This window comes from Peromyscus leucopus, chromosome 16_21 (genome assembly GCF_004664715.2).
Source record: "Peromyscus leucopus breed LL Stock chromosome 16_21, UCI_PerLeu_2.1, whole genome shotgun sequence".
Lineage (NCBI taxonomy): Eukaryota > Metazoa > Chordata > Mammalia > Rodentia > Cricetidae > Peromyscus > Peromyscus leucopus.
This window is the reverse complement of record NC_051084.1, coordinates 40,941,247-40,952,577: the sequence shown is the minus strand read 5'-3', so window position 1 is coordinate 40,952,577 and position 11,331 is coordinate 40,941,247. Positions and strand designations below refer to the sequence as shown.

General features: G+C 48.8%; 1 protein-coding gene across 3 annotated transcripts in view; it reads left to right on the top strand.

Annotated features, from left to right (window-relative positions):
* The first annotated feature begins 402 nt into the window (after nt 1–402).
* The window catches only part of Tbc1d8 (TBC1 domain family member 8), a 114,737-nt gene continuing 103,808 nt past the window's right edge, over nt 403–11,331 (top strand). For 2 of the 3 annotated variants that reach the window (XM_028865758.2, XM_028865756.2), the window contains exon 1: nt 403–720. In XM_028865758.2, the coding sequence (XP_028721591.1) occupies nt 594–720 (127 nt within the window). In that variant the 5' untranslated portion in view covers nt 403–593. The remainder of the gene's footprint in view (nt 721–11,331) is intronic. The other variant, XM_028865757.2, reaches the window with a different exon arrangement.

Sequence of the window (11,331 nt, the reverse complement as noted above, 5' to 3'; positions counted from 1 at the left end):
TTGAAGCTCAAACACACTCGAGTTTACTGGAGTGCCTTGTACTCCCCAAGGTTAATTAAGACTTTGGGTTGGACAACCTGCAGCTTGGATAAGAAGATGCCTTTTCTCCCCTTCGTTCCTTCATCCATCTCTTAGAACCTGGAGTGCAGGAGACAACTCGCGCTGTTGCTTTGCTTCCTCCCAGGAAGGAGGGGATTCGAGACTTGGCGCGTCCCTGACGGGAGGGAGGGGACCTGGCGATGGTTACGATTTCCTCCCGCCACTCCGGAACCCTGCCCGGGAGCGGCTGGGACTAGGAAACCAGGGAGGCGCCACGGGAGCCTCGGGGGCGGGTGGAGGGCGTGACTTCAGGGAGGTGGGCGGGGTTGAGGCTGGCGGGGCGGGGCGGGGCTTAGTCGGGGCGGGGCCACGGCGGGCAGCGCGGGGTGATCCTGGCGAGCTGTGGTCTCCGCGCTCCGGGACTCGGCCGGCGCTCGGGCTGCGGTCCTCGCGCGCTGTCCTCCCGCCGCCTTTTTCCAAGCGGGCTCGGCCCGGTGCGGCCGGCGGCTGGGGCGATGTGAACCGGGGCCCGCGGGCGCGGCAGGTTCGCCGCGATGTGGCTCAAGCCCGAGGAGGTGCTGCTCAAGAACGCGCTGAAGCTCTGGGTGACCCAGAAGAGCAGCTGCTACTTCGTCTTGCAGCGGCGCCGCGGGCACGGCGAGGGGGGCGGCCGCCTCACGGGTAAGGGGACGCGCGCTCGGAGGCTCGGCCCGGCTTCGGTCCCTGCTGCCTGGCCGCGTTGCAGGTGGGGTTTCGGTGGCAGCCGCCGAGGCCAGGACGGCCCTGCCTTGTGGCTTGTTTTCCTTTTTCTCCTGCGTGTCTCACGCGAGCTCTGGTCGGGCTTGGAGGAGCTCAGGGACCCACGGGCCAGGAGAGGCAGGTGCACCTGGATGTGACCTGGCTCGTGAACGCTGGCGACACGGCTTCTAGAGCTTGCCACAAGGCAGCGGGATCGGGGCGCCCTAGGGCCCCGCCAGGTGACAGAAGGGTGCGCCCAGGCAGGCCCGGACTTGACCATCTGGACGCAGCTGTGGCTCCAGGTGGTGTTGCAGCTGGGGACCTAAGGCCAGACCTTAGCAAGGCTCGAGAGATCCCGGACTTTTTTGCTCAGGAGGAAGGGGCTGTCTTCGCTCCGAGGGGAAACTGAGGCCACTATAAGCTTGTAATTGGAGTAGTGAAGTTAAGCATGCCAGTTCTGTGTCTCCTTCCAGTGTCTTCTGAAGCACGATAGGTCAAAAACCCAAGGCTTTGAAGTTGCCCAAAACAAGGCGTTTTCCCCTCCTAAAAGTTACAACTCAAAGCTTTTAGAAAATGGGACCAGTTTTCATTAGCCAGAGCTCCCATTCAATCAGAGAAGGAGAATTGCGGTATTGTTATCTAGGGGATGGAAATGCATCCTTTGGATAAGGAGCCCGGATAACAGGGATCTTAGATGACGGTCCTTTCACAACCTTCTGCTGAACGGCACTGAAGAAGTCAAAGGACCAGAATTGTGTGCTCAGATTAATTGTTGGTGACTGTTTGCCCTTGGGCCAGTCTGGGGAAGGACCTTTGGGAGTAGAGTGTGCTCGGAGAAACTGAGAAATATGCCCCTAAAACCACATAACAAAGGGCAATATATTTTAGTTTCAGGGCAATATATTTTAGCTTGTGGGTTTGGAGAGGGTGGAAATCCAGTGACAACATCTTTCCTGAGACCTCGGGAGTGGGTAGGGGATGGCAGGGTTCTGGTTGAAAGGGGGTAGTGGGCAGTAGAGGCTTCTGGATGTGGCAGTTGGGTGGCCATTAGTCCCCCTGAGCATCAGGGACAACTTCTGCAGCAGGTGGGCTTTACGGGAAAGAGTTATGGTATGAGGCCAGAGGCCACCGGGCCTTCTGTGAGCCCCTAAGCAGCACGGTGGTGGGGTTTAGTGTTGGACTGGGGAACAAGAACTTGGTAGCATCCTGCAAAGTGCAGCAGAGGCCAAGAGTCCATAACACTGAGGACTGTGGCTTAATTTATGGTGGATTAAGCAGAGTATCTGGTAAGTGGTCTCCTGTTGCAGAGTGTGACCGTAGGGCAGGACACTTGTGAACTGGGAAGCATGAGGACAGTTTGTTCCTCCAAACATGTTCTGCCCTGCCCACCCACCCACTTAATCCACTGACTCTGTGGGATGCTTGATGTATTATTGCCTTGGGAGGAAAAAAAAAAGTGGAGCAGGTAAGGGCCAGCAGCCTTCGGCTGATTCTCCATCTAGCAGGGTCCAGACATGGAGGGCAGAGCTGCCCCTCAGTGCTGGGTGGAGCTTCAGGGAGTTTATGACTCAGATGTACAGAGTCCGTTTGTATCGACTTCAGAGCCATGTGGACTCCTTCCTCCTGCAGGTCCTGTGTTGTAATACCTGTGGCTTTGGTCCTCTCTGGTGTTTCCTTTGTCTCCATCTTGAGAATGTGCAGAAACTTCCCTCTCTTCTTGTCTTTGAGACGCAGTCTAAAATACATAGCCCAGGCTGGCCTCTGATTCATACTCTTCTTGCCTCAGCTTCTGGGGGACTGGGATTCCAGGCACATGCCTCCATGCCCAAATGAGAAATTTTTCTTTCTTTCTTTCTTTCTTTCTTTCTTTCTTTCTTTCTTTCTTTCTTTCTTTCTTTCTTTCTTTCTTTCTTTCTTTCTTTCTCTTTCTTTCCTTTCTTTCTTTCTCTCTCTCTCTCTTTCTTTCTTTCTTTTTTGGTTTTTTTTTTTGAGACACAGTTTCTTTGTGTAGCTTTGCACCTTTCCTGGAACTCGCTTTGGAGACCAGGCTGGCCTTGAACTCACAGAGATCCACCTGCCTCTACCTCCCGAGTGCTGGGATTAAAGGCGTGTGCCACCACCGCCCGGGGAGAAATTTCTTAAAGGCAGCAAATAAATGGACCAAAAGAAGAAAGCCGACCAAGAGAAGGTACTTCATTTCTGAGACACTTAGGATCTCTTGTTTTGGTTGTGCCAGGATGACATGTCCTTTGCAGCCTGACTCCTGACCTTTGAACATTGATTTAGCAATCGAGACTTAGCGGATTGCCCTTGAACTTGTCTTCACTCAGCCACGTAGGAATGTGGTAGAGTCAGGACCAACGAGGCACTGGGCAGCTCAGGTCTGGCAACTGCTAGAAAACAGAAATGCAGTTGGCAGATTTTTAGCAATTCACGAGTTTATGGTTTACATCGTGTTTAAAGGAAATAATGGGGGCGAAAATGATGAGTAGACTAGCTAACAGGTCAGAAATAAAGGAGAGCATACAGTAATCATTTCCTTTTGTACTTAATTTTTATTAGATAGTAGTTTAGGCATACAAAGGTCCAAAGTTTAAAATAATGTGGACTGCCCATTTTCAGAAACACAAGTTTTTGTCTGAGGGTTATAATTCATTCTCCTACCTACTCACGCGCATATGCATGCACGCCCATACGCCCACACTCACCTACCTTCACTCTATACACACCTGCATTTTTTTTTTTTTTTTTTTGGTCAGAGCTGAGGACCGAACCCAGGGCCTTGCACTTGCTAGGCAAGCACTCTACCACTGAGCTAAATCCCCAACCCCCTGCATTTTTTTTTTCTCCCTAACTTTCCAATTCTCTGTCTTAGTTGCTTTTCTACTGCTGTGACAAAACACCATGACCAAGGCAGCTGATAGAAGAAACCGTTTATTGGGAGCTTACAGTTTCAGAGAATGAGTCAGTGACCATTTTGGTGGAGAGCATGGCAGCAGGCGGACAGGCATGAGGCAGGCATGGAGCAGTAGCTGAGAGCTCACATCAGGGATAATAACTAGACGGAGGGAGGGAGGGAGGGAGGGAGGGAGAGAGGGAGGGAGGGAGGGAGGGAGAGAGGACTAGGAATAGCTTGAGCTTTTGAAACCTCAAAGTCCACCCCCAGTGACCCACACCTCTTCCAACAAGGCCACACCTCTTAATCCTTCCCAAACAGTTCTACCAACTGGGGGCCAAGCATTTAAATATTTGAGGTGATGGAGGTCATTCTTATTTAAACTACCACATTCTCTCATGTAAATGTACTTCTGTTTTTCTTTTTAAAAAAATATTTATTTCAGGTGCATTGGTGTTTTACCTGCATGTATGCCTGTGTGAGGGTGTTGGATCCCCTGGAAGTGGAGTTCTAGACATTTGTAAGCTGTGGGTGCTGGGAATTGAACCGGGGTCCACTGGAAGAGCAGCCAGTGCTCTTAACCTCTAAGCCATCTCTCTGGCCCCCTAGATGTTTTTCTTTCTTTCTTTCTTTTTTTAAATTAAATTGCCTGTTTATAAGGGTAGGTGTTTTACCTTTGATGGTGCTTGGTACAGACTGTAGGCTCAGTAAACATTTGTAAAGGGACTAGGTAAATGAAAGCACATATGGATGAGCCTCCTTTTTGGGGTGCAAGTTGGGTGTAGGCACAGTGACCCAGGCTAAGCTGATCCTGTGGGTTTGGAGCCTCTCCGCCCTCTTCTGGACTTCCTGTTTACTTGACAATCTGACCATGGTGGGAAGCTGCAATGGGTGGATGGATGTTGTGCCTTCCTCCTCTTCCTCCTCTCTCACCCCCTTTATTTTTGTAGCTCCGGCTTTGGGGACCGGGAAGTACCATGGTGCTGACTTCTCAGGTGGCTAGCAAGGGTGGGTAAGATGGAGCTGTCCTTACCACCTCCTGAGACCCATTTCTGTCTCTCACTTTCTCTTTTTTCAAGACAGGGTTTTTCTGTGAAACAGTCCTGGCTGTCCTGGAACTCACTCTGTTGACCAGGCTGGCCTCGAACTCACAAAGATCCGCCTGGCTCTGCCTCCCGAGTGCTGGGATTAAAGGCGTGCGCCACCACCGCCCGGCCCCCGTTTCTCTTTCAAGAGGCGGTTTGCTGGAATATGAAATCCTGGGCTCTGGGAAGCCTGGGTGGCCATCATGTCAGGTTAGAACATGATGAGTTCAGTATCATGAGATGTTTCCAAAGCTCCGCAGACAGAAGTGGTTTTGCCACCCTGGGACGGATGTAAACTTAGACAGTGTTCACTTGGATACAGTCTCCAGCTCGTGGGAATATTGCTTATGAAAGTTCAGTCCACCCTGGGAGAACAAAGAGCCAGCAAGTGAGCACGTGGGAGGCAGTGGACAGAGAGAGCATACACCATCTCTGCCCCCTCCCCCAGGGCTCCGTGAAACCCTTAAAGCAGTAGGGATAAATGTAACTCTAAAGTTCAGGCATCCTAGACTAGATGGGCCCCTCCGAAGGATTTTGTTTTAATGCTTGGTGTTTGATTCTGTCCATTTCTCTGTAATCTTACAATTATTTTCTTAAAGAGCCTAGCTACTATAGACTTAGAACTTGAATAAGTTATTGATGTTTTTCTGGTTTGCAGAGTGCTGACCATAGCCCCTGCTTACATTAATGCATTTGTAATTATCTAAAGAGGATCAGGGAAAGGAGTGAGGGTTAGTGGAACATGGTGGTTAATATTGGCTTTGGAGTCAGGATTAAGTGTGCTGGGTACCAGTGTGTGTGTGTGGGGGTGGGTGGGTAGGTGGGGGTGTGTGTGTGAGTGTGTGTGTGTGTGTGTGGCTGAGCTTTGATTATCTAGTCCGAAGAGCCAGAGTCGTAACTCGGAGTTAAAGTGGAGCAATGCTGAAGTTGCTTTGGAGGTCAGAAGTGGTTCCACACTAGCTGTTCTCGCCTGCATCTCTGCCAGCACAAGGCTTCCCACAAAAGTGTTAGAGTTAAGTGGGATAATTAATTACACTTCCTCACCCTTAGCACCTAGTAGATTGGAGAAAAAAAAAAAAAAAAAGGAAAGAGTAACATTGACAGAAACTTGAGTACCGTGAGGGCTTCTGAGAAGAAGTGTATTGTGAGGGACGTCGCACTGGCTTGGAACTCACTTCTGCAGTCCAAGCTGGCCTAGATCTCGAAGCAGCCTTCCCGCTGCAGCCTCCCAAGGGCTGGGGTTACCAGTGTGAGCCACCACCATGCCTGTGCTTCCACCAGGGCTTCCTGAGTGCAGTTTAAAAATGGACACATTAAAAGCATCGCTGGGCCAAGTATTGCCCATTGCCAATGGAAAGGCACTTGGCAGCCTGTGGGGGCTCATACAGGTAATCCCCATACCAGAGAGTGAGGCAGGAGCCTTGTTATGACTGAGGATAGCCCAGGCTAAGAAGTGAGTGGTCTCCAATGTGGGCAAGTGTTAGACTTTGCCTTAAAACAAAACACCAAAGCAAAACAACAGCAATAGAGAAGGAAAAGGCATTTTTCCAAGATTCGGTACAGGGCTTCTTAGTCACACACAAAAAACTTCCACCTTGCATCCTTTTGTGGAGTGTGTTGGCCGTTTGGGCATGAGTGAAGCCAAGCATGCTGTTACCTTTTTTGGCTAGTGTCATGGCTAGTTTTAATTCTCAAACTGACACAACTTAGAATGGAAGAGAGTCCTTTTTATTTTTAATTTCTTTTGATGTATTATTTTGTGTGTATGAGTGTTTTGACTATATGTATGTCTGTATACCTGAATAGGTGGTAAGTCTCCATGTGAGTGCTGGGAATCGAACCTGGGTCCTTTGCAAGAACAAGTGCTCTTAACCACTGAGCCGACTCCAGCCTCAGGAAGAGGGTCTTGATGAGGGATTGTCTAGATCAGGCCTATGGGCGTGCATGTGAGGGGTTTTTGTACTTGTTAATGGAGGTTGGAAGAACGCCCTGAATGTGGGTGGCACTGTTTGCAGGGCAGGATCCTTCATGGTAGAAGTGTGCAAAAAAAGCAAACTAAGAATAGATAAGCATGCCTACATTTGTTTTCTCTCTGCTATTGCTTGTGGACTAAGGGCTGCAAGGTCCTGCCCTGATGTCCCGCAGAGATGGACTGTAACCTGCAATTATAAAGCCTTCTTCCTCCTCTAAGTTGTTCTGGTCAGACTTTTTTATCACGGCCCAGAAATGGAACTAGGGCAGCAGGTATGTCAGGTATTGGCTGGGGACCCACTCAGGTAACTGGATTTGTTGGTGGTTTTTGTTTCCAAGGAAACTCTTCGGCCAAGCAGGCCAGCTTGGCTGCACTGTGTAGGCGCCTCTGTGTTGCTTCTAGAGTCTTACTGCCTTGGTCTCGTTTCTCCAAAATACCATTAAGAAAGAAACTGTAAATAAAGGGGTAGTTTGAATTGGCGCACAGATCTGAAAAACAGGACGGGAGTGAAGTAATGGATACAATCCTGGGGGCTGATAAACCATTTACAGAAAACGTGGTGGTTTCTGAGAATTGCCCTTATTGGGCCCAGGAAGAGCAAGTGCTACAGTGAGGTGATCAGAGTCATTCTTGGTGGCACTCACTCCAGGACACGGTAGGAGTGAAGCCTGTGAGTGAGTGGTGGGTCGTGAGCCTCCAGCCACTGGAAACTCCTAAGGAAGAGTGACTGTGACCTGGGTGGCCCATCGCCTTAAAAAAGCGAATTCATAGCAGGGGAGGGCGAGGAGTTTATGTTCCTGACCGGGTGTTCTGTGGAACCGAGGAAGGGAGGAAGGGACTTACTGAAAGTCAAAAGTAGCAAGTGCCATAGATAACACTTTAAGGTAAGTTTCACCCACGTGTAGAAACTGTTCAATTGTATCAAAAAGTAGCCTGAGCAGGTTTTCATTGTTCTGAATTGTGGGTGTTTCCTTGTTAAGTCCTGGGACTTCTCTCCCTTCTGCTCTTACCCATGGACTGAGGCAGTCGTCATCTCTGCCTGACCTTTGCTACAGGCTGTCCCCACTGGTTTCTTCTGCTCCCAGCCCCTCACCCACCCTGCTTCGTGCTTTTTTCTTGTCACCCCGAATTCTATTTCCTGGAAGTGTAGGACCTGCCCCTTTCCCCTTTGGTCTTGAACATCATCTACTTCCCACCAGGGTCACATCTGAGCTCCTGGTAGCCCCAGTCACCTAGAGCGTGAACTGTGGCTGGGGTGGGGGGGTGGGGGAGTAGTCCTTGTTCCTCTGCTGGACTCTAGCTGGAGGGGTTCTTGCCTTTGGAACATGCTTGGTAAATAGTTGTTGAGTGAATGGGCACCCAGGCAGATCTGAGATGGGAGCCTGTGAGTTTGACCCTGGAAATGGAAATTCTGCATGTTTTGAACATAGGAGTGAGGAACAGAGCATTGCTTCTCATTTCTAAGGCTAGTGTGGTGTGCTGGAAGGACAGACAGGCAATTGAGAGTTGGTGGTGCCCGCTGTTGGAACTACCCATAGGTAACCTTACAGAAACGACTCTGAGCCACACGTAGCTCCCAGCTTGGTAGCAGCCACTTAATTCAGCTCTGTGAACTCCAGCCATTTGTTTTCTTGAAAGCTTGTGGGGTGCTACCAGTCTTTTTCTTTATCTTTTTCTTTCTACTTCCAGAGATCTGCTTTTCACAAAGGAAAAATTAACAAAATAAGCACCCTAGCTGGGCAGCTGTGGCACACACCTTTAATCCCAGCACTCGGGAGGCAGAGCCAGGTGGATCTCTGTGAGTTCAAGGCCAGCCTGGTCTACAGAGCGAGATCCAGGACAGGCACCAAAACTACACAGAGAAACCCTGTCTCAAAAAAAAACCAACCAAACAACAAAATAAACACCCTTACTGTGCTCTCCTTAAGAAAGATGCATATCATGCACCATCCTGAGTATGAAACCTGTGTAAAATCCTGTGTATGATGTAAACATAAAGAATAAGCCACAGAATTAACCCTGTGCACTGGTTAGCAGAAGGCTTCATTGGCGCCCCACCCCCCAACCCCTGTGGTAACCTTTGCCCTGATTTCTGTGCCACCATCTTGCTTTTCTTTTTCTTTCTTTCTTTCTTTCTTTCTTTCTTTCTTTCTTTCTTTCTTTCTTTCTTTCTTTCTCTCTCTCTCTTTCTCTCTTTCTTTCTCTCTCTCTCTCTCTCTCTCTCTCTCTCTCTCTCTTTCTCTCTCTCTCTCTCTCCCTCCCTCCCTCCCTTCCTTTCTTTCTTTCTTTTTCCAGAGCTGAGGACCAAACCCAGGACCTTGTGCTTGCTAGGTAAGCGCTCTACCACTGAGCTAAATCCCCAACCCCCCCATCTTGCTTTTCTTTACAGTTTCAGCAGGTTTATGTCTATCCTTACTCAGTATATTATTTAGCTATGTGTAAATTTGTAGTTGTGCAATGGGAGTCATGCTTTATTCAACACATATTCGGTTACCCATTTCCCTCAACAAAATGCGTCTCCGACCTTGAACCATGGTGCATACAGCCAGAGTACACTCATTTTCACCCACGTGTAGTAGCCCATTGCCTGACGACTGCTGTCCTGTTTGTTGATTCTCCTGCTGGTGGCTATTTGGGTTCTAGTTACTATTACACATACTACTGCTGCGACTGTTCATGTTTTTAAAGGTTGATTCTGTGGGTGCTGGTGTTTTGCTTGAATGTATGTGTGCCCACCACATGTGTACTGTGCCCTCAGGGAGGTCAGGAGGTGGCATTAGACCCCCAAGAACTGGGGTTGTAGATATTTGTGAGCCACAGTGTGGTGCTGGGAACAGAGCCAGGTCCTTTGCAAGAGCAACAAGTGCTCTTTTAACCACTGAGCCACCTTTCCAACCCCTGGACATTTTTGTATCGTGTTCACACATGTGAAAGTTCCTGTAGAGAATATATCTGTGAGTGACTTTGGTGGGGTATATTCATCAAGGTGATGGATATATATATATATATATACACACATACGCACACACACTGTGATAGCTCACTCACTAGCAGAAGATTTTATTTTTTTTCACTTTTGGAGTTGGTCCCAGCCTTGTACATGCCAGACAGGTGCTCTACCAGCTGAGCCACATGTCTGTTTCAGGGACTTTCTTCTCCTTCATGCTGTCCATCCTGCTAGAGTCAGCGGTACTCTGCTCTCAGTGAAGTCACCCAAGTGTGGTAAAGGCTCTATCCAGAGTGTTTCCATGACCACTGGAGCAGGGGGAAAGCCACCTGGTAAATGTCATATTGGCTGTTAAAGGTCCTGTCCGAAGTGAACCAAGTGTCTTTGACTCCGCCTTCAGTAATGTTTCTGTCATTGTGATAATCTCAAGGGTGATGTACTAAATTATCGTCGAGGTGGGATGAGTGGTAGGTGGCATGGTGGCCAGTGAAAGGGAACTGAATCCTCCACTGCTAAGAGCTGGCAGCTTGTGCCTACACTAAGAATTCACGAGGCTAGATGTGGTAGTACAGGTCTGTGTTCCCAGGACAAGGGAGGCAGAGACAGGAGGATTGGGAGTTCAAGGCCAGCCTGGGCTACTTGGTGAGACTCTGCCTCAGAAACAAAAACCACCCAAACTGCCATAGATAGAGTGTAGTGGTAGAGTCCTTGAGTACTGTGTACAAGGGCCTAAGTTTGATCCCTAACACTGAAAATAAGAAAAAAGGAAATTCAAATAGCACCATAGGCATGGACTTGGAGAAATGAAGGAGAATACAGAAGGAAGAATTGGATGAGGTTGCTCTCAGGAGCAGGGGGGAAGGTCAGGTTGGGGTAAGAGGACTGTGTGTCGACCACATGAGCCTTGCCAGGGTGATGTGCTTCTTTACCCACACCTGTAGCTTGGATTAAATAGAGCAGAAGCTAATGTTTGGGAGAGCTTGGTAGTGTTTCTGCTAGCATCCCTGTGTGGATACTGGGGGCCAGGAAGATGACAGGACAATATCCTGTTCTTTCCTCAAGAGGCCTTATGGCCAGTTTGCCTGCAGTGGGCTGTGTTTAGTCAAGAACGTGTGGGGTGTGTTTCGTGCAGGCTCATACCTGTATTCAGAAATGAGCTAACCTGGTCGGGGATTTTCATTTAGACTTAAAAAATAATCTACTCTCGATTTTTTTCTCTCTAGAGAGGAAAGCAGTTTAGACTTAGGCTCTTTGTGCTGCCTCAAGTCTTAGAGAGGAGACTGTCACATGACATGCTCCCTCTAGGGTCTCAGGTTCTTAACCTGTAAAACAATAGTAACAATATCTATAAAACAACCCCCAAATTTTTGTGTTGCAGAAGATTTTTTTTTTTTTGTATCACACCATTTCCTTTTCCAGATATGCTGGCAAAGTCAGTTTAATTGCTTACAGTCAGAGAAGACAACATTCCCAGAAAGCATTTTTCCCCCTCCCACAGCACCCAGCCCTGTGCTCATAATGCTTACAGTCTGAAGGAGGTAGAGAAGGCAGTGGTGTGACCATAAATCATACACATCCTACAAATGGTGGTGACTGTAGGGAATGCCAGAGATATCAGAGAAGTTGATGCAGATTGGAGCACCGTGATCTCAGG